This window comes from Physeter macrocephalus, chromosome 11 (genome assembly GCF_002837175.3).
Source record: "Physeter macrocephalus isolate SW-GA chromosome 11, ASM283717v5, whole genome shotgun sequence".
Classification (NCBI taxonomy): Eukaryota; Metazoa; Chordata; class Mammalia; order Artiodactyla; family Physeteridae; genus Physeter; species Physeter macrocephalus.
The window spans coordinates 75,204,670-75,225,472 of record NC_041224.1 but is presented as its reverse complement, the minus strand read 5'-3'; the positions used below and the strand labels follow the sequence as shown (position 1 = coordinate 75,225,472).

The following is a 20,803-nucleotide window of genomic DNA, read 5'->3' as shown; positions in this document are numbered from 1 at the left end:
AGCTCACACCGGGGAATGCTTCCCAGAGCTTCTGCTGCCAGTGTCCTTGATGCCACGGTGAGCCACAGCCACCCCCCACCTCTGCGGGAGACCCTCTAACACTAGCAGGACTTTGAAAGGACCTAATGGGTTGAAGGACTTTGGGAGGTGGTAGTGTTAACCTAGTAGATTGACACAGAGTAGGGATTGACACTACTTAAAATAATATAGGGGACTTCTCTGGTGGTGCAGTGGTTAAGAATCTGCCTGCCAGTGCAGGGGACATGGGTTCAAGCCCTGGTCCAAGAAGATCCCACATGCCGCAGAGCAACTAAGCCCGTGCTCCACAACTACTGAGTCTGTGCTCTAGAGCCCGTGAGCCACAACTACTGAGCCCGTGTGCCACAATTACTGAAGCCGTGCGCCTAGAGCCCATGCTCCACAACAAGAGAAGCCACCGCAATGAGAAGTCCATGCACCACAACGAAGAGTAGCCCCCGCTCTCCACAACTAGAGGAAGCCTGTGCACAGCAATGAAGACCCAACGCAGCCAAAAATAAATTAAAAAAAAAAAAGGGAGTCAAGATGGTGCTGAAAGCATTGGGTTAGAATTCCACTCCAGCCAATTGCTTGACATGTGATTAAAGGAAACCCTTGCTGAGGGTGAGGAGTTGAATAGTAGATTTACAGAGACTACTGGTGGTTCTGGATATTTGCTGAAGAAAATAAGAGGGGAGAAGAGAAGTTGCTGAGGAAAATCAAAGAATTAACAAGTTGTCCTGAAGGCTTCTTTGAGCTCTTGCCTGCATCTGTGTAATCCTGAGGTACCCACCCGAGTGCTCTGCATTTGGCAGTTGTCCAAGTACTTTTGTTGCAAGAGTGATGGCAACCAAACGTTAATTTTTGGCATCATGGAAAGTGCTTTGGTTAAATTGAGAACTACTCTTTTGGAGACTGTGTAGTCAAAAGTATTAATTAAATTGACAACAGTGAAAAAAAATAAAGAACACTGTCAGAATATTACTTGTAAAGACATTTTGATAAAATTGTTTGATATTTCCTTAGAATTGCTAAAATCCTGAATCAAAGAGTATACTCAATTTACATTTTGGAGTGTATTGCTAGATGCTTTCCAGCAAGACTGTACCAATTCATAGTCTTGCACCCAGTGTATGAGAGTATCTGCTTCCTTGGATCTTGACCAACATTGTACTTTGTCAGCTGCTACCTAAAACAATATCACACTATTTATATATTTACATTTTTATTTCTTGTGAAGATATATATATGAGTTTTTTTAATTATTGTGATTTGTGCTTTTGTGAACTGCTTCTTCATGGTATCTGTCCATTTGTCCATTTTTCTTTTGGGGTGTTTACTTTTTCTGTTGACTCCTAAGTGCTCTTTATATGTTAAGGATAATAACATTACTTTTTAATCATGTTAAATAACATCACATGGTTTTGATTCTTACAACTTTGTTTATAATTTTTCTTGACAAATCAATTTTTAAAACATTTTTGTAATACAAGTTATCAATTGTTTCCTTTATATGAAACAATTGTTTCCTCCATGTTATGCTTTAAAAGGTTTTTCTCACCCCCAACATTTTAAAATATATTTTTCCATATTTTCTTAAAATCCTGGCTCTATGTAATCTTGAGCCACTTATTTGTGCATATTCTCAATTGTAAATTGGAAGCAATAAGTACCTACCTTATGCATTCAATAAATATTTATTAAGCACCAAAGTGCTATCAGGTACTTTGTGGGAGCCAGAAATACAGCAATGAATAAAACAGACTGAAATTCCTGAACTAGTAGGGCTTACATTTTGGTGCCTGCATCCACAGGGATTAAAGGAAATAATATATATAAAGCCAATTTGCTATTCTGATTTTCCTTAAGCAATTGTGTGCCTTATTCTGTACTCACTTAGCCTATAATACCCTTCCCCTTTTCAAATGAAATTCTTTTCACCTATCAAAGCATGGACCTCTCCATACCAAAATTTCTGTGCTATTCTGATCACCTCTGAATTTATAACTTTTCTCTGGGCTCCCCTGCTACCAGCTTCTTTAGAGCATTTGGCTGATCCACCCTGCCTTGCAGTAAAAGCTCTTATATTAGTTGACTCCTCATTAGCTAGCAAGCTTTCCAAAGGCAGTAGCCATGATGCCTTCATCTCTGTATCCTCCCATCACCTGTTCCAGGGCCTGGTCCCATACAAGGTCTCCTACTGGGAATCTGTAAGTGTCAAAACTAACAAAGGAATCTACTAAAAAATATCTCCTTCATGCATTTGATCAGATAATGTGAATAATTACCTAAACATATAATTAAACTCACTGTGGTCCATGCAAAGAAAGAAAGAAAAGGACAGGGAGCATATTGCAGGGTTCTGACTGAATGGAGATTTCCCTCTTCCCTCTAGTTGAAGGGAAGACACAGAAAAGAGGATTCCAGTCGGAGGAAACAACATATAAAAAACTCTCAGGTGGAGGCATCATGGAAAATTCAAGGGCTAAAAGAAGATCAGTGTGGCTTCAGGGAGAGGAGTGGCAGGGGGTGGGGGTGGGGTGAAGATAAAGCTGGATTGGTGAACGAAGCCATCTCCTGTTGGCCTTGAAAGTCAAGGTCAAGGGTGTGGCCTTCCTTGTAAGAGCTTTGGGAAGCTTTGCCAGTTTTAGAAAGAAGAGTGATACACCTGGCCTAGAATCATCAGAGCTGGGCTCTAGGACTAAGACCGCTATTTTCTTGCCTGGTAACCTGCACAACCTCCCATTCCTTGGGTAGAATTAACCCCACATCTCTGAATGAGCGGCTGCAGAGAAACACACAGCCAGCTTTGCAAACTACAGAGTCCTAGAAACAGAAGAGACTGCCATTAAACACAAATGCCTTCAGAGACAGCCAAGCCACTGCAGAGAGGAGAGGTCAATGGCATGGGTGCTGGAGCCCGCTAGATTTGGATCATGGCTTCCCTGGGGTCTGCAACAAGTTACGTAGCTTCTCTGGGCTTCAGTTTCTTCTGTAATAAAATCAGGTCTCACCTTGTCAGGTTGTTGTGAGAATTAAATGAGTTGACAAATGGGAAGAGCTTAGCATATAGTAAGCACTCAAAAATGGTAGTTATGGGCTTCCCTGGTGGAGCAGTGGTTGAGAATCCGCCTGCCGATGCAGGGGACACAGGTTCGTGCCCTGGTCCGGGAGGATCCCACATGCCGCGGAGCGGCTGGTCCCGTGGGCCATGGGCGCTGAGCCTGTGCGTCCGGAGCCTGTGCTCCGCAACGGGAGAGGCCACAGCAGTGAGAGAGGCCCGCGTACCGCAAAAAAAAAAAAAAAAAAAAAAAAATGGTAGTTATAACATTACTATTACCATTATTATGACGAGATGGCTTTCCACCACCCGCCCCTTTCCTACTGCAGAGGGCTTAGTTAATAACACAGGGAGGGCAACACCCAGGGAGGGTGCTGCTGAAATAGCTGGATTTTCTGCATATCTGGGAGAAGGAGGAGGCCACTTTGGAGGGGAGGAGCAGGCTAAGGAGGAGTGGGGACCCTGTGCTGTGGGAGGACAGAGGGGACAGGAGGCCCAAGAAGTGAAGAGGAGTTCAGAAGGGAGGACAGCAGTTATGGGGCTTCAGTTGCATTTTCAGGGCCTCTTTCTATGGGTCTCACTGCCCTCACTAAAAGATGGTCCAATCTCTCAGCCTTGATTTCTTCTGGTCCTTTGCTAAAAGGAGAATGGGAAGGAAAAAAAAAACAAATCTGCCTTTCTCAATTTTGTGTATCAAGTGTGCAGACACACGAGTGAACCCACAAACACTTGCACATTTACCTTGTGCGTCCTGTGGAATCTCCCTTTTCACAGAGAATACTCCTCAATTCTGCTCTGTGGGCTGGCCTTTAATCTGTACAAACGGATGCACTACCATGGTGCCCGTGGATTGCAAAGCTCGGCCTTTTTCCTGTTTTGGGTTTTTTCCCCCATTTTTACTCTTTACTCAATCACTAAAGTTTACGTGGTTTGAAAAAAATCACATTGTTGGTATAAATAGTAGTTCGTTTTGCTGGGCTGGATAAGGCAGCCACCAAAAGTTGTATTTTTCTAATGAAAGTTAAAGGTCTTTTTTTCTTGCTAATTGTAGGTGTGAGCATTAAGCCTTTTCAGGATAACAAATACTGGTTCTACAGGTGCTTAATTGCTCACCTAACATTCTAGAGATGGCTTATATTTCGAAGTGACCAAGTAGTTGAAGAAAACTTAATAATACTTAGGTAAGGCAATGATGCCTGCTCTTAATTATCAAATTTAGTAACTTAACTGGAAACATATCTGTTTTGTGTTTCAAATGTCCTGTTTCTAATCTTGATTCTTTCATAACTAGCTGTGCGATCCTGGAACTATCTTAACTTCTCACGTGAAAAACAAACAGGGTTGCAACGCTTCAACAATATCTATGACACAAAAGGCAAGAAGGGGTAAGGACTATTCCCGGCAGATGACAACTGAATGCAGAATGTGATCCTGGGCCAAATCCAATAGCGAGGGAAAAAAAGCAATGAAAGGCACCATCGGATCAACTGACAAAACTGAAACATGGATGGTAGATTGTTACCTTTCCTGAAATCGATAACTATACTGTGATTTTGTAGAAAAATGTCCTTGCCCTTAGGAAATACACACTGAACTATTTAGGATTAAAAGGACGTGATGGTTTCAACTTTCAACTGGTTCAGAAAAAATATGTATACATATATATACACACACACACACGTGTGAGCACGTGTGTGTGTTGAGAGAGAAAGAAAAAGAGAAACAGAGAGAGAGGAAAAAAGGACAAAGCAAATGAGGGAAACGTTAACTGGTAAATCTGGGTAAAGGCAATATGTAAGAGTTCTCTGTGATATACTTGAAATTATCCTGTAAGCTTAAAATTATTTCCAAACACATAAATGATTAAAGGGGTTGGACTAAATTATGAATTTAAAATTCTAAAATTCTATGGACTATTGTAGCTGTCCTTCATAAGTTTACAAGCAGCAACAGAAGTGCCAAGCCTGTGGGGTGTGGGAAGGAGCTCCCCTGAGGGCTCCTTGTTGAATGAGACGCAGAGCAAACAACTGCAGTGTCATTTGCTGTCTCCTCTATAAGCTGTGTGACTGGAAAGTCCAGTTCCGAGATACTTCAACAGAGCCTCTCTGGCACGGTGCAGCCCCTCCTCTCCTCTGATGACTGTGGGAAGGGCATTGTGCCATCCCAGGAGGGCGAGGAAGCTGACCCTGGCACCATCAGACCCCTGCTCTGCCCCTGACTCACCATTCAGAACGGAGGCCCCAGGCCTTAGGAGGAAAGAAAGGACCATCGTGTCCTCACTTGTCTCTCTCTGATGGACATCAGCTAAGAGCACTGCTGTATGCTTTCAGCTTTGTTGTGTCTCGTCTTTTCTTAAAACTGTCCTCTCTCTGATAGCCATTTCAAGGGTTTATATGGCCTCATTGCCCACAAAATTCTCTTTCGTATGAGGCTTCTCAGGGTACCATTTTTCTATACCAGTGAGACCTGGATCATCAAAAGATGAAGCCCAAAGTTCTGTGAACCACTGGTGGGGAAAATAAAGTTACCACTAGCATATGTACCCTTGGACGTAAGGAAGCTATTTATTTGAGTATTATTCACTGTTGGAAATGTTTTATTTTTTATTTTCTTAACCATTTTTAAAATTGAAGTCTATTTAATGTACAATGTTGTGTTAGTTTTAAGTGTACAGCAAAATGATTCAGTTATACATATATGTATGTATTCTTTTTCAGATTCTTTTCCATTATAGGTTATTATAAGATATTGAATATAATTCCTTTGTAGGTTCTTGTCGTTTATCTATTTTATATATAGAAGTGTGTACCTATTAATCCCAAAGCCCTAATTTATCCCTCCCCCCGTTTCCCCTTTGGTAACCATACTTTGTTTTCTATTTCTATTACTCATACTTTGTGAGTCTATTTCTGTTTTGTGAATAAATTCCTTTGCATCATTTTGTTAGATTCCACATATAAGTGATATCAAATGATTATTTGTATTTCTCTGTCTGACTTATTGTACTTCACTTAGTATGATAATCTCTAGGTCCATACATATTGCTGCAAATGGCATTATTTCATTCTTTGTCACAGCTGAGCAATATTCCATTGTATATATGTACCACATCTTCTTTATCCATTAATTTGTCAATGGACAGTTAGGTTGCTTCCATGTCATGGCTATTGTAAACAGTGCTGCAATAAACATTGGGGTGCATGTATCTTTTTGAATTAGAGTTTTCATTTTTCCCAAGATATATGCTCAAGAGTGGGATCGTAGGATCACGTGGTAACTCTATTTTTTAGTTCTTTAAAGAGCCTCCATATTGTTCTCCTTAGTGACTTCACCGATTTACATTCCCACCAACAGTGTAGGAGGGTTCCTTTTTCTCCACACCCTCTCTAGCAATTATTATTTGTAGACTTTTTAATGATGGCCATTCTGACTAGCGTGAGGTGATACCTCATTGTAGTTTTGATTTGCAGGAAATGTTTTATTTTTTTCTTTCTGGAAAATCCAAAAAATATGGTTCAGTATTAATAGCCTTCAAATACATGAAAAAGGTGGTGGATACAAAGATTTCTTCTTCTGCCATCATGAACTGCTGCAGCCTAGGAGCTGAGTCTCACTCATCCGTGAGATCCTCACAACATCTAGCAGTGGTGAGTTCAAGAAACAAAGCAATGAGCCAGCACTGCCACTCGGAAACTTCAGTTGAAACAGTGCTCCTTCCCTTCAGATCAATCAGCCTGGACTAAATCATTATCAGCTCTTTTTATTTATGGAGGAAAACTGTCAGGAGTCAGGGGAATCCTTTTATCTGATGTTTGGAGGGTCTTTCTAACCGAATGATCTCGGGTGGTATTTGTATAATATTCAAGTAGATAGATACATCCAATAATTCACAAATATAGAAGTAATTATTTTAATACAATAGTTGGGAATACAATGTGAATAACATAAGCCTGAGATTTAAATGTTTTTGAAGAAAAATGCAAATAAATGGGGGTAACCAGGCAATTAGATTAAAGCAGTTTGGCCAATGCCAACTGGAATGTCTACCTAATGTTTAGAAAATCAAGGTAATTAACTCTTGCTGACACTGACTGAAAACTGGCTAAATTAGATCCCTGAAAAGAGCAGGAGGAAAGGAGAATTGGGGACACAGTTGTATGAACACAAAAGGAAACTCATGAGGGGAAAGCAAATCTGCTTAAGGCTGGGGGAATAAAAGGAAAGGAGAAGAAAAGGAAAGACACGCGTGATGTAAAACTCCCGTTCTTCTTCTCAAAGTTTCAGACGACTTTCAGATGGCACCACCCCAGTCAGCTTTCTCCTCACTCAACCCTTCACCTCACCACAAAATGTACAACAAAAGCAGTTGAGAAGAACAGAGCAACTAGATGGCGAACCACCTCCCACAGAACCTCTGAAATGTCTGAATCTTGAAATGGGCCTGTCTGCACTTTGTTTGGTCCATGGTAAATTCCCAACAAATCTGGACTAATAAAATATCCTTGAAAAGTGAGTCTGCAGACTCACAAGTTTTAGACAGATGGTGGGAGCCAGACTAACAACAAGGAACTGACTTTTCCTCTTTGGTACCACCACTTGGTTGTGTAATATGTTCAAGCTGATGGGATGGCTATCTAAGTCAGAGTAATACACTGCAACTAATGATTTCAAAAACCATGAAAACCCCATCTCCCAAACTTCCAATAGCTTGGTGAGGTTCTCCTTAAGCTTCCAAGCAATGAAGATCAGTCAATGTCAGTACAGAAGAATTTTTACCCACAAAAAATTTTTTCAGTGAAGTCTATTAATACTGGTTTATTCGCAGCCCAACCTCCTGAAGACAGCAAACAGTGGTATTGGTTGCCCTCTGCAGTAGGCTGGTGAATTCAGCGAAGTATCAAGATCAAGAAAATGCCAAATGCATGTAACTAATTCTCCTTGAAATCCAGAAATGCTGGCAAGAGAATGAGTTCTTAAATCTAGGATTTTAAAAAAAATAATGTCTTTATTTCTTCTGGTTTGATCATTCTCCTTTCTTTTTTTAAAAATTTTTATTCATTTATTTATTTTTGGCTGCATTGGGTCTTCGTTGCTGTGCATGGGCTATCTACTTGCAGTGAGTGGGGGTTACTCTTCGTTGTGGTGTGCGGGCTTCTCATTGTGGTGGCTTATCTTGTTGTGGAGCACGGGCTCTAGCTACGTGGGCTTCAGTTGTTGTGGCACACGGGCTCAGTAGTTGTGGCTTGTGGGCTCTAGAGTGCAGGCTCAGTAGTTGGGGCACACGGGCTTAGTTGCTCCGTGGCATGTGGGATCTTCCTGGACCAGGGATCGACCCTGTGTCCCTTGCACTGGCAGGTGGATTCTTAACCACTGCACCACTAGGGAAGTCACTTAAATCTAGGATTTTAAAGTTGAGGGTATGTGGGAAAGTAACACACCACTCAACCCCAACCCGATGTTCGACTGTCTATGAGGCAGAGTAAGCTGGCCTGTTGATTTTGAGACATCATGGGAAGGTCTGAGGCAAAGATCCTTTGATGCTGAATCAGTAGTCAACCACAGAAGCAATACTTAGAAGCTTCTCAGAGAGTTCTCCAGATTGAGAACTTCCATGGTGTGTGCTTTAAAAATATCTCTACAAATTATTTGAATCTATTCCCATCAAGAAATGGAGTCTAAATTTCCTTCCTTTAAATATGAGCTGGCCTTAGTGACTTGGATTTAATGAAGAAAATGAGGCTGGAAGTGACATGCTGTGACTTCTGAAGCTGGGTTATAGAAGGAGACACAGCATCTGCCAAGCTCTCTCTTGAACTGCTCACCCTTGAAATCCATCTGCTGTGCTACGAGAAGGTCAGGCCAGTGGAGGGGCATGGGCATGTGTTCCAGATGACAGGCCCAGCAGTGATCCCAACCAGCAATCAGCATCAACCAGCTGATGTCACGGGTGTCACCTGAACCTTGTGAGCGAGGAAGCCTTCAAGAAAACTCCAACCCTGCCTGCCCAGCGACCATCTGACTGTAACCACATGAGTGAAAACCATGTAGATGAGGCCTGTCAACTCCCAGATCCATAAGAAATAGTAATAATAATGTGCTGTTGTTTTAAGAAAGAGCCCTGCAAAACATGGCGTGTTGGTAGTCTAGCCTGCAGCCCGTTTTTCTACAGCCAGTGATCTAAGCTAGGTTTGGTACATTTTTAAAGGGTTGTAAAAGAATCAGAACCAAACAAAGAAAAACACGCAACAGAGACCATATATGGCCCTCAAAACCTAAAACAGTTATTCTATGGCCCTTTATAAAAAAAAGTTTGCTCACTACTGTCTTAAGCCACTAAATTTTTCAAAAGGTTTGTTATACAGCTATAGATAACTGGAACACATGGTACTTTTTGAACAAAGTAAGTGCCACCAACGGGCAAATGCTGGATTTAGAGCACCATGAAAGTCACGCTGAAAAGCCACAACTCAACTGCTATCTGCAAGTCAATACTTACCCTATCAATAATTGCTATTGTACAATATTCTAATTTCATAAACACACTTGATCAGCCAAAGCAAAAGTGATGGTAATATGATTCATCAACCAAGAAGAGTATCTTAAACATGTATCTCAGATTTGATTCTAGATTAAACTTCAAATTCTTAGAGACTCATTAATAATTTTAGTAATAACAGCTGGCATTTACTGAATCCCTACTATGTTCCAGACACTGTTCTAAGCTATTTCATATGTATTACTTCAATTAAGCCTCATGACAACCCTTATTTACATTTTACAGATGAGAAACTGAGGCACAGAAAAATGATCTAACCTGTACAAGATCACACAGGTAGTAAGTCTGGAGCCAGGACTGACTTGCATCTGTGAAATTCATCACTGCATGATGCTGCTCCTCTCCAGAAAAAAATGTCTAATCAAGACACCCAATCCTGGGTTAAAGAACGCAGCTGGCTTCCACAGGGCAGGCAGCACCCACACTCTCTTACCAGTCTTCCCTGCATGCTGCTAGTCAAGGGTGCTCTCCACCCACAAGGGATCAGGCCTGAAACCTGGGTCCCCATTTCATTCCGCTGGAACCTAGTACCTCCAATAGCACTAGTTTTTCTGTTGAGGATATCTGAAACTCCTAGACTATCCCCAAACTACAGTTAGTTTTAAGCTGTTCTTTCCAAACCATCAATATCTTCCTCACATTTTTCCTCTGGTTTCTGTCAATCAACACATGGAAAATTATGCTTGCCAAAGGAATGATTGTCAGGAGAGACACAACATAGGTTCTACATTGCCAGCTTTTGGCTAAACAAAATCAACAGACTGACCAAGAGCCAGTGGTCCAAATCACTGTTAGTACCAGTGATCATGGAAAATGAAATCAGCATCAGTTTCCTCATCTGCAAACTGGAAGTGATGATACCTATCTTTATAATTTGTTGTGTAGCTAGTGCCAAGATGTATAAAGGGCCTAATCCAGTGTCTGGCATTCAATTAATGGTGGTTATAAGTATTGTAATTTTAACACAGAACTTGCCTCTCTTTTAAAGAGCTGATAATTGGCCAATGACATTTCACTGAATAACTGGAAAAGCTGTTAATCACAAAGAAAGATCCATATTCATGAAACTAGACACAGAATAAGAGTTGCTGCTTCCCATTGGTTACACATCTTTAATCTCCCTTTGTAACAAGCCTTTTCACATTGGAAGGTGTGGTTTTAATTATCTATAAAAATGGCCCCTTCACATTCTTCTTTCCAGCTGAACTTGGCACAAATAGCTGGAGATCAGTGTAAGAAAGAAAGAAAGGGCAATGCTCCAACCTGAACAACATGCAAGGCCACCTCAGCACAGTGACCAAAGGCACACACAGCACCTTGTCTACTCACCAGAAGGGAAAAATAATGAGGCGGCTGATGAAAAATATGATGGAAAAGATGAAAAACAGGGTGTTACAGGTTTGCTTCCATCCGGCATAAGAAAACATCTTAGCAGACTGAGAAAACAGAAAGAAATTGCATTCAGATAGGGTGATATTCATGTAAAATTTTTAAATTAAATATTTATAAATTAAATTATACCTGGGATTTGCTTCAAAATCTTCGTGGGGGTTGGGTTATGGATGAGAAATAGCTGAAACAAGATTGGCCATATCGCTAACTGTTAAAGCTGGATGATGGGTCCATTGGGCCCATTATACTCTTTACCTTGTCATATGTTTGAAACTTTGCATAATATGTTTAAAAAATTAGTTAGAATGACTGTAATATTACTCCTGTATTTCACAAGCACTACAAATTAGCATAATTAATTTTAGCATGTATTTTATCTGGGCATTTATTGAATTCCTCCATTTAACTGGGAGGAGAGCTGGATTGAAGAAAGGGTGGATTGAGTGAAGTCCTGGGCTGGGCTGGTCATGTTGCAATCAAGGCGGCTACTTTAAGGCAGGTGACAGAAGAAGTGGAGTTAGGAGGCAGCCATTGGGGCCATGCCCTGGTTGAAGTAAAGTTTCAAGCACTTGATTTTCCCTACTTACTTTATGCTAGCCTGTAGTGCTCATATTATCTGTGTTGAGTGAAAAGAATTACAGAAAATGTTGTTTAATGTGGTACTAATGTAACGAGGATTTTCTCTTGCATTATCCAGCAGAGCCCAAGGCTGAATGGGAAAGAGTCTGAAGTTGGGGGTGGAAGGTGGGCAGGTGGGTGGTGTGGCTTAGCCCTGCCAGTTTCAGAACTGAAATCACCCAGGAACCTCAAGGCCCATCTAGAGCAAGAGAAGCAGCTTATTACATTTCAGGAATGGTTTACATTGCATTTTCCATACTTACCATGGGGTAAGAATGTGATCAGACTATGGGATTGGCAGGGGCCCAAAAGGGAACAGCCTCCTTTGCTGAGATAGAAGGCTGCCAGCTGGGCAGGACTTGGGTATGGGGAGAAAGGCCAGAAGTTTAGAGGGCTTGGAATGGAGTGGGGAGATGTTTGAAGGGTCAGAAGGTAGGCCAGGGCAGGAAACAAGAGATGTGCATAGGCATGAAGAGTGCTACTTTGCCCCCACTTGTAATGGCAAAGTAGCACTCCTTTGGGCAAATGCACACGTGGCCTATTCTGGGCTGTGCAAAGATGGATATCAGAGAGTAACCACTCTCCTTTGCTAAGTATCAGTCAAGATACTGTTAAAGTGTTGGGTCCTGGATCCAAACTTAACATGCAGAAAACTAGAGAGGATCATGAAGATGCATGAAGAAGGCACAAGGTTGCTTATGAGTAAAAATTGTAGATGCTGAGGCTGTTCTTCCTTGCAAAGAAAGACCTAAGAAATGACCCAACAACTGTCTTAAGGAACATGAAAGATTAATAGTCTCCATCTTTAGGAAGGTCTAAACAGGGGTAAAAGTTGTACCATGTCTGGGTTCAATTAGAACTTGACTGAGAGGACAAACACTAAAACAAACTACTTGAGGAAGCTATGGAATAGGCACTCCTAGAGAATATAAAAAATTGGCCCCACGCCACTATTCAATGTTGTTTCTACCACCAGCTGATGGAGGGTACTGGCCTCACTCACTGAACCTCAAGTTAGATCATGACTTGTGAATCAAGAATTACTGATGATCATTAACAACATGAAGCTGTTCTCATAGTTTACCCATGTAGGGACCTGAGTTTGACATTTCATTTTTCTTCTGTTTTTTACCTAAGGACCTCAGAACATTTCAAATGATAGTGAGCTAAACTGCACAATATACCCTAAGAGGTAGATATGACTTCTCATGCTACAGCTGAGGATAGAAACAAAGCATTAAGTGATTTGTCCAGGTCACATAGGGAGCTATGTCATGTCAATGGCAGGGTAGACAGGGATAACACAGTGCTTATTCCCAGTCCCAACACCTAACTCTCCCTTTTAGTAACACAATGAAGCTGTTTTTACGGTGGACACACACCAAAGGCAATTGAACTAGAGGGTTAGAAGAATAGAATAGCATAAAATTTTTAACTCATGGCCAATTTGGTCTTAATTTTCAGGCAGGGTTTCTGAGATATGATCGGAGAAGGAGGTAATTATAGCAGAGATGGCTACATTCAGAGAGCAACACACGGAAAAACTGGCACAATCCTTCTTCTGCTAAGCCACGTGCTGCCCTGAAGCACATATAATAATCTTGACCGTTAGAATGGTATTTATATGTCTAATTACGATTACATACAAGAAATACAATTCTGTACACAGCTAATATTTTAACAACAGCCAGTTGCTTTGAAATGGCTTCAAATGACTTCTGGTTATATCTAGAACAGGGTTTGGCAAATTACAGTTCAGCCTATGGGCTAAAGCTGGTCAGCCCTTGAGTTAAGAAGGGTAAGAATGGTTTTCACATTTTTAAAGGGGTATAAGAGAAAAGAAAAAACAACAAAAAAGAAAAATATGTGACAAGAGATCCTGTGAGGCCCACAAAGCTAGATTTACTACCTGGCTCTTTACCAAAAAGTGTGCTGAACCCTGATCTAGAAGAACAAGATCTTATTAAATTTAATTTAATTTCTTCCATATCAACTTACATTCAATTATTAGCCCTTGAAGAGGCAATCCTGAATGCAAATGTGTTAGCATCATTTTCCCTGGCTTCATTATAAATGAGTATATTTAAATGATGAACAATGTGGCTCTAAGTACAGCAGGACCCACTGCCTCAGGGTAAACAGGAACCAAAGCACATCAGAAACATGTAGAGAAAACAATCCTAATTTTGCATTGTTCCTTATATTTTGTGTGGTTTGGGATTAGGAAGACTCTTGTTTTAATGTCCCCTGCTCTGAAACATTCCTTCCTTAGAAAATAAATGTCATTTAAATAAACATCGGCTCTCATTCCTTAAAGCTGGAGGAGGTTCCACACAGGGAGGTGCAAGCATTCAGTGCGTATTTAGCTTTGCTTAAGTGAATATACGGTGCCGACCAACTTTAAAAATCTACAATGTCATAGTCCAAGTTTTCTGTTTAAAAGCTTAGAGTTCATTCCTTCTTCAGATACCTCAGTTTACTTCCTAAGCTAATATCTGCATGCAACTTGCATAAGTGGAATCCCACAAATTAACCTCTCTCTCGAGTACCATGGAGAAAGAAGGTTAGAAACTGAAAACTGAAAGCTTTCCTTTCTTTGAGCTTGAAAGATCTGGGGACCTAGAGACATCTGCAGACTTTGGGTGTTTTCAGGACAGAGAGCTCTGCTAAATCACTCACAGACAATTCTTCCTGTGAGGAGTCACAGTTAACCCAGGACATGGTATTGTTATTAGTTTCTTAATGGCAAACGTTTACCTCCAGCCAAATGTCAGCCACATCGTGTAAAATCATCACGAGGGTCCCACTGCGAATATAATTAGCACACCAAGAGAAGCTCATCAAACTAACAGCAGCCAGGTGGTGGATGACATGAGCTAGAAAATCCTATATAATGAGGGGAAATGGAAACCATTAAGCAAATGCAGTTATTTCTCAATCACTGGAAGAGATAATAATAATAATAATTTTAAAACTAACAACTTACATCTGCATATTTTGAACTTTGTAAAATGCTTTCACTTTTATTCTTAAGCACAATCCTTGTGAGGGAGATAGAACAAGTGTTATCCTCACTGATTAAGTCATTTAACTTTGAGATAGCATTGAATAGTTGTCATCTAAGTCCTAATATCTGCTGTTCTTCCCACTGTTCTACACTGGATATATGTACACACACACACACACACACACAAGACATACATACACACAAAAGCATATTCCTGTGTACATTTACATTTATTGTTAATTCCCTGCCTAATTCCAAGACAGATATAATAAAACTACACAACTATTAAAATAAGATTTACTGCATATGAAATAAGGAACAAATGAAAGTGGAATAACTACAGTAGCAAAATACTTCACACCCACCAGGATAGCTATAATAAAAAAGACAAACAATAACAAGTGTTGGCTAGGATGTGGAGAAGTTGGAACCCTTATACATTGCTGGTAGGAATGTAAAATGGCATGGCTGCTTTGTTAGAGTCTAACAATTCTCCCAAAGGTTATACATAGGACTACTATATAGTCTAGCAATTCCACCCCTAGGTATATACATGAGAGAAATAAAAATATATGTTCATGCAAAAATTTGCGCATCAGTGTTCATAGTAGCATTATTCATAATAGCCAAAAAGGTAGAAACAACCCAAATATCCATCAATTGATAAATGGATAAACAAAATGTAGTATATCCATATAATGGAATATTATTCATTAATAAAAAGGAATGAATTACTGATACATGCTACAACATGAATGAATCATTATGCTAAGTGAAAGGAGCCAGATACAAAAAAAACATATATTGTATGATTCCATTTATATGAAATATCCAAAAGAGGCAAATGCATAGAGGCAGAAAGTAGATAGTGGTTGCCTGGGGCTGTGGAGATTAGAAGAAATGGGGAGTGACTGCTAAAGGGTACAGGATTTCTATTTGAGGTGATGGAAATAGAATTGACTGTGGTGATGACTGCAGAATTCTATAAATATACTCAAAACCATTGCCTTATGCACTTTAAATAGATTAATTGTATGGTCTGTGAATATCCTGATTAAAATGTTTAAAAAAACTTAAAGACTTCAGTTTCCTTGTAGCCAAAGTAAAAGAATAAACATGATAATAATAACAGCCTAATTTATTGAGTACATACTATACATCAGAAAGTGCTTTGTATGAATTAACTTGTTTAATCCTCACAACAACTGGAGGAGATAAGAACTATTTTTAGCTCTACTCTATATATGAGGAGACAGATCTAGTTTAGCAAATGTAACCAACTAGTTCAAGATGTTAATGAGTGGTGAAGTCAGGGATCGAAACTTCGGCAATTTGACTCCAGAGCCTGTGCTTTACCCGACTCCTAATAATTTTATGTCTCTGAAGATGTGTATTTACAAATATATGACATATATCTATATTTAATTTTTGAAAAGGTGTCCAATGCACCTGTAAATAATAAAAGAAAGCAACTACTGAAAAAAATAAAAGGATCAAAAGTGGGAAAAAGATAGGATCATTACAGGATCAACCTACCTGAGTATATGTATCAAGACCTTCTAAATAATGATTATTTTCAATTCTATCCCTTGAGAAAATGACTCAATCAATTAAATTTTGATATATTCTTAGCCTAAATTAAGTTAGTAACAGTTAAACTATAGCTATTATTAAGTTTTCTGAAAAAGGAAATCATTTCTATCAGATTTTTTCACAGTATGTTCTTATGGTTTATTCTGTAAGTTTCTTTTCAGATGTCCAGTTGAGCAGCTGACTGGGCCCCTTAGTGATAGACTGTACACCATCGCTCACTCAAACATCATTTAGTCAAGCCAACTTGGTTTTATCTCCTTAATACTGAATTCAACTTAATTTTATTTATCACCCAAATTTTGCTACAAACCAATCTTTTATATAGAGCGAAGCATATAAAGTACATACCAAGAGTATTTGTCATTTGATCTGTACTGCTAACATATATGAGGAAATCCGTGACTGCATTGAGAGTCTAATTTGATTTTCTGTACCAGCAAATAGGAATCAGTAACAACCAAACAGTTCCTAAAATACCACACTTTGTGACCTCAGAGGATGCATTTAGCATGCCTGTGACTCAGTTTCCCTGCAAATGAAGCAAAGCTAATAGTGCTTGAAGCAATGTTTTCTAACAAGGATCTTGGATGAATTAAGGAAAAAATGTTTTCAAAGTCACTGAATACATCAAAAGAATTACATAAAGTGGTCTGTAATCGACTAAAGGACGTGGCTGTAGAATTAAAACTACTAGCACTTTTCTTCTTTGCACTGAAGAATACTAAATTCCCAAACCAAAAGAAAGAAACAGACATCATAAAGGAGAGTTCTTTTCTTATTGAACAAGAGTAGAGCTTCAAAGTTAAAGTTTCTATAATGTTTCACTACAAATACTTACTAAGGAACCAAAGTATGAGCATATTTGCAATATTCTTTGTGTTATAAAAGCAAAAAAGTTATGAATTGGAACTGAACATATATAAAAATATGATTTAAAGATTAGGATTTGGGGCAGGGGGATAAAAACTTTTGAAAAAAATGGATAAAGTAGTTTTTTTGTAAATAAGACACTTACCTTCCTCTTGATATCAGAGCCAAGGCTAAATAAGAGAGACCAATAAAAACTCATCTCCAAAATGTAGTACCAGTACTGAGATGGCAGCAAGGGCTGAGGAAAACAAGGGTATTCACTACTTTAATGTCACCATATAAACAACTCATTTTAAGGATTAAAACTATTGTTTATACCTATTTATATTCCACAAAATTCTCCCAAATAATAATGTTTTACATTTCAACTTCTGAGAAGAAATCAGAGACAATATTTTGAGGCATTTTGTTTCTAAAAAGGGAGACAAGAATTCCAAAGTCAAGTTAAATGTTTTGTTTAAAATTTAATAAAATTTAATAAAATGACAACAGGTGTAAAAGCATTCTTTTAGTTGATTGAGAGTTAAATTAGAAAAATAATTTAAAAATCTTTACTTAAGAACAATGGAAAAGCTGTTCTGCTTGTCCCACAAAATACCTTGTTTTATATTTCTTGAATACTACTCAAATCTGATGTCCTAACCTCTTCTGTAGTGACAAGATGGTGATCCAAATTGGCCCATTCTCAAATGGGACAGTAATAAAATATATACAATTATTTAAGTACTCTAAAAATGTCTCCTGAAAAAAACAATGAAATTTCCATGGCTAGAATTTTCTTTAAAGTAGGAGGGGCGGTGTGCTTATTTTAGCTAAGCTGAGACATTATATTACTTGGTGTGATGGGTTGTAACATTAATGCCCTCAATGAATCTCACCTTCTCATATTCATGCCCTGGTACAGTCTCCTCTAACATCACTAGGAGGCCTTTGAATCTTGGCCTTTGGTCAAGGGGACATAGCAACTATGTTGCAATCAGAAACCTCATAAGCACCATGTAAGAAACCTGAGCTATCCTGCTGGAGGTCACAAAGCAGAGCATCAAGGTGTCCACTGACAAAAATACAAACGAGGGCACCAGGGACATGTGATATTCCCTAGCCAGCCTGTCAACTAACTGAAAATGCATGAATGAACTCAGCTAACACCACATGGAGCAGAACTGCTTGGCTGAGCCTAGCCAAAATTGCTAATCCATATCATAAGCAAATAAATGGTTGCTGTTTTAAGGCACTAAGTTTTGGTGATGATTTATTATACACCAGCATATAACTGACACACCTGAGAAGTGAAGAGTAAAGCTAACACATTAAATGGAATAATTTTCTGGTCAACTCATCATCCTTGATAAGGCTGAGAAAGAACAAGAGTTTCTGCTTTCTTCTATGACAAACAAGCCTATATGAGACTAACCCTCCTAGTGAGAACTATTTAAAAATATGGATAAAGTACAGAAAAAAAATATCTGTTTGAAGGCATTGGACAACAACCAAGGCATCCAGAACCTGTGGAGCCAAGATTTCAATGAGAAGAAAAATGCATTAAATGGAATCCTTTATTTCAAGTGAATCCTTAATTCAAGAAGTACTACAGACCCTATGCAGGATAGTTTCAAAGAAAACCATACCTATGTATAGCATAAAGTCTGCATGTGCTAATTTATAAGCAGTATAGAGCCCAGAGACTAAGAAGCAGTAGTTAAGTAGGACTTTTGGCAATCTCATAGTGCTAGGAAGCAAACTGGTATTCAGGGCCAGCCAGGGAAAAGGAGTCCTGGTAAATACTATAATCTTTTATTTAAAACCACTGTAAGAGAATACCCTAGGAATATGTGTAAGTTGTAAATACATCTGCCCTCACAAAGACTGGAGTCTACATTAAATCAGTTCAATCACAGATAAAATTTAAGGTGATCTGTCTCTACTCTAACTGCTTAACAGAAGTGAAAGTAAGTCCTCTCAAGAGGTAGATAATACCATTTCTAAGCATTATTTTTCATATGCAATGTCTATCATTCAATCAAATGTTATCAAGCATAAGGAGACAGGAATAAGAAAGAAAATAGACCCACAGGTGAGCAAGATATTGGATTTGCCAGACTCTGACTTTAAAATAACTTTAAAAACTAACCAGGTATTTAAAGTTATTTTTAAAAATTAGTGGGAATTTTCAGTAGAGAACTGGAATCCATAAAAAAAGAATTAAGTGAAAATTTCAGAAATGAAAAGTACCATAACTAAAATTGAGAACTCAAAAGATGTGTTTAAGAGCAGATTAGACACTGCTGAAAAAAAGCACGAGTGAACTGGAGGACATGAAAGTAGAAAATATCCAGAACTGTGAAGGGTCTGAGATTTTACCCTACTTGCAAGTTAGCTTGCCATAGTTTCATGAATGCTGATAGAAGATATAAGACTCCTGGGTCAGAGATAAAGGATAGCTTATTATTTACACTAATACAGTTGCCAGAATATCAGTATTTGGGCCAGTTCTCCCATCCCAATTCCCATGGCTAACCAAAGAGGGTCAGGTGACATCTGCACATGCAGTGGGTTATGCTACCAGAGAGGAACACTGAGCTAGGGAACCTAAATCTTTATAATGGACAGTGACATGCATACCAATTGCTCCAGAGGAGACATTATCTCTGTCTTCCAAGGTTGCTTGCCATACAAACATCCTTGAAAAGACAGTACAGAATAAAAGTCAGTCCGTGTATCACTTCATATGACATGCAGAAATGCAAGAGGTCTGTGGAGAACTGTGCCCCTATAGACCGAAGCAGTAAGGCAAGAGGATGGAAAATATTAGGGAAAGCATAAGAGAGCTTCGGGACCTAGCATAAAGGTCTAACATATTAGCACACTTGTAATTGGAATTCCAGAAAGAGAGGAGAGAGAGAAAAGAAGAGAAGCAATGGCTAAGAATTTTCCAAAATGGACTTAAGACATCAAGCCACAGATTCAAGAAGTACTATGGACAATAAGCAGGATAAATTCACAGAAGACCACATTTATACATATCATAATAAAATTGCTGAAAGACAAATACAAAATATTAAAATCAGAGAAAAAGGACACCATTTGAAGAAGCAAAAATAAAACGGACAACTGAATTCTTAAAGAAACTGAGGGGATCCAGAAGACAATGGAATGACTTCTTTAAAGTGCTTAAGGAAAATAACTACCAACCTAGAATTCTATGCCCAGCAAAAATATTCTTTAGAAAAATAGGGTAAAATGATAACATTTCCAGACAAGCAAACCAACGGGGCTTCTATGGCCAGAAGGATAATAATCCCAGATGGAAGCATGGAAATGCAAGATGCCAAGGAACAGCACGGAAAGGGCAATTTGACTGATTTACAAATCAATTATTGTAGTGACTTGTAGGGTTTTAAATATTTGAAGGAGGGGATAGGAGTAGTCTGATGATCTTTCAGTGACTGGAAAGAGGTAAGAGCACTAATTTACATTAGACTCTGATAACTGAAGGATGCATACGGTAATCTCTAGGATAATTACTAAAAGAATAAAAACATGCATAACTGAAAAGCTAATATAAGGGAAGAAACAGAATAATAATTTTTTAAAAACTTCACTGTCCAGGGCTTCCCTGGTGGCGCAGTGGTTGTGCGTCCGCCTGCCGATGCAGGGGAACCGGGTTCGCGCCCTGGTCTGGGAGGAT

The 20,803-nt window shown here is 39.1% G+C and overlaps 1 protein-coding gene across 10 annotated transcripts in view; it reads right to left on the bottom strand.

The window, feature by feature from the left end:
• CERS3 (ceramide synthase 3) overlaps nucleotides 1-20,803 on the bottom strand; it is a 145,393-nt gene that overhangs the window by 68,129 nt on the left and 56,461 nt on the right. For 9 of the 10 annotated variants that reach the window (XR_008618596.1, XR_008618597.1, XM_055088177.1 and 6 more), the window contains 3 exons: nucleotides 17,261-17,353; nucleotides 14,403-14,531; nucleotides 10,965-11,071 (listed from right to left, as the gene is read on the bottom strand). Coding sequence is in view for 8 of the 10 variants with exons in the window: in XM_055088177.1 (XP_054944152.1) it covers nucleotides 10,965-11,071; nucleotides 14,403-14,531; nucleotides 17,261-17,353 (329 nt within the window). In the remaining 2 variants the exon portion in view is untranslated. The remainder of the gene's footprint in view (nucleotides 1-10,964; nucleotides 11,072-14,402; nucleotides 14,532-17,260; nucleotides 17,354-20,803) is intronic. The other variant, XM_055088175.1, reaches the window with a different exon arrangement.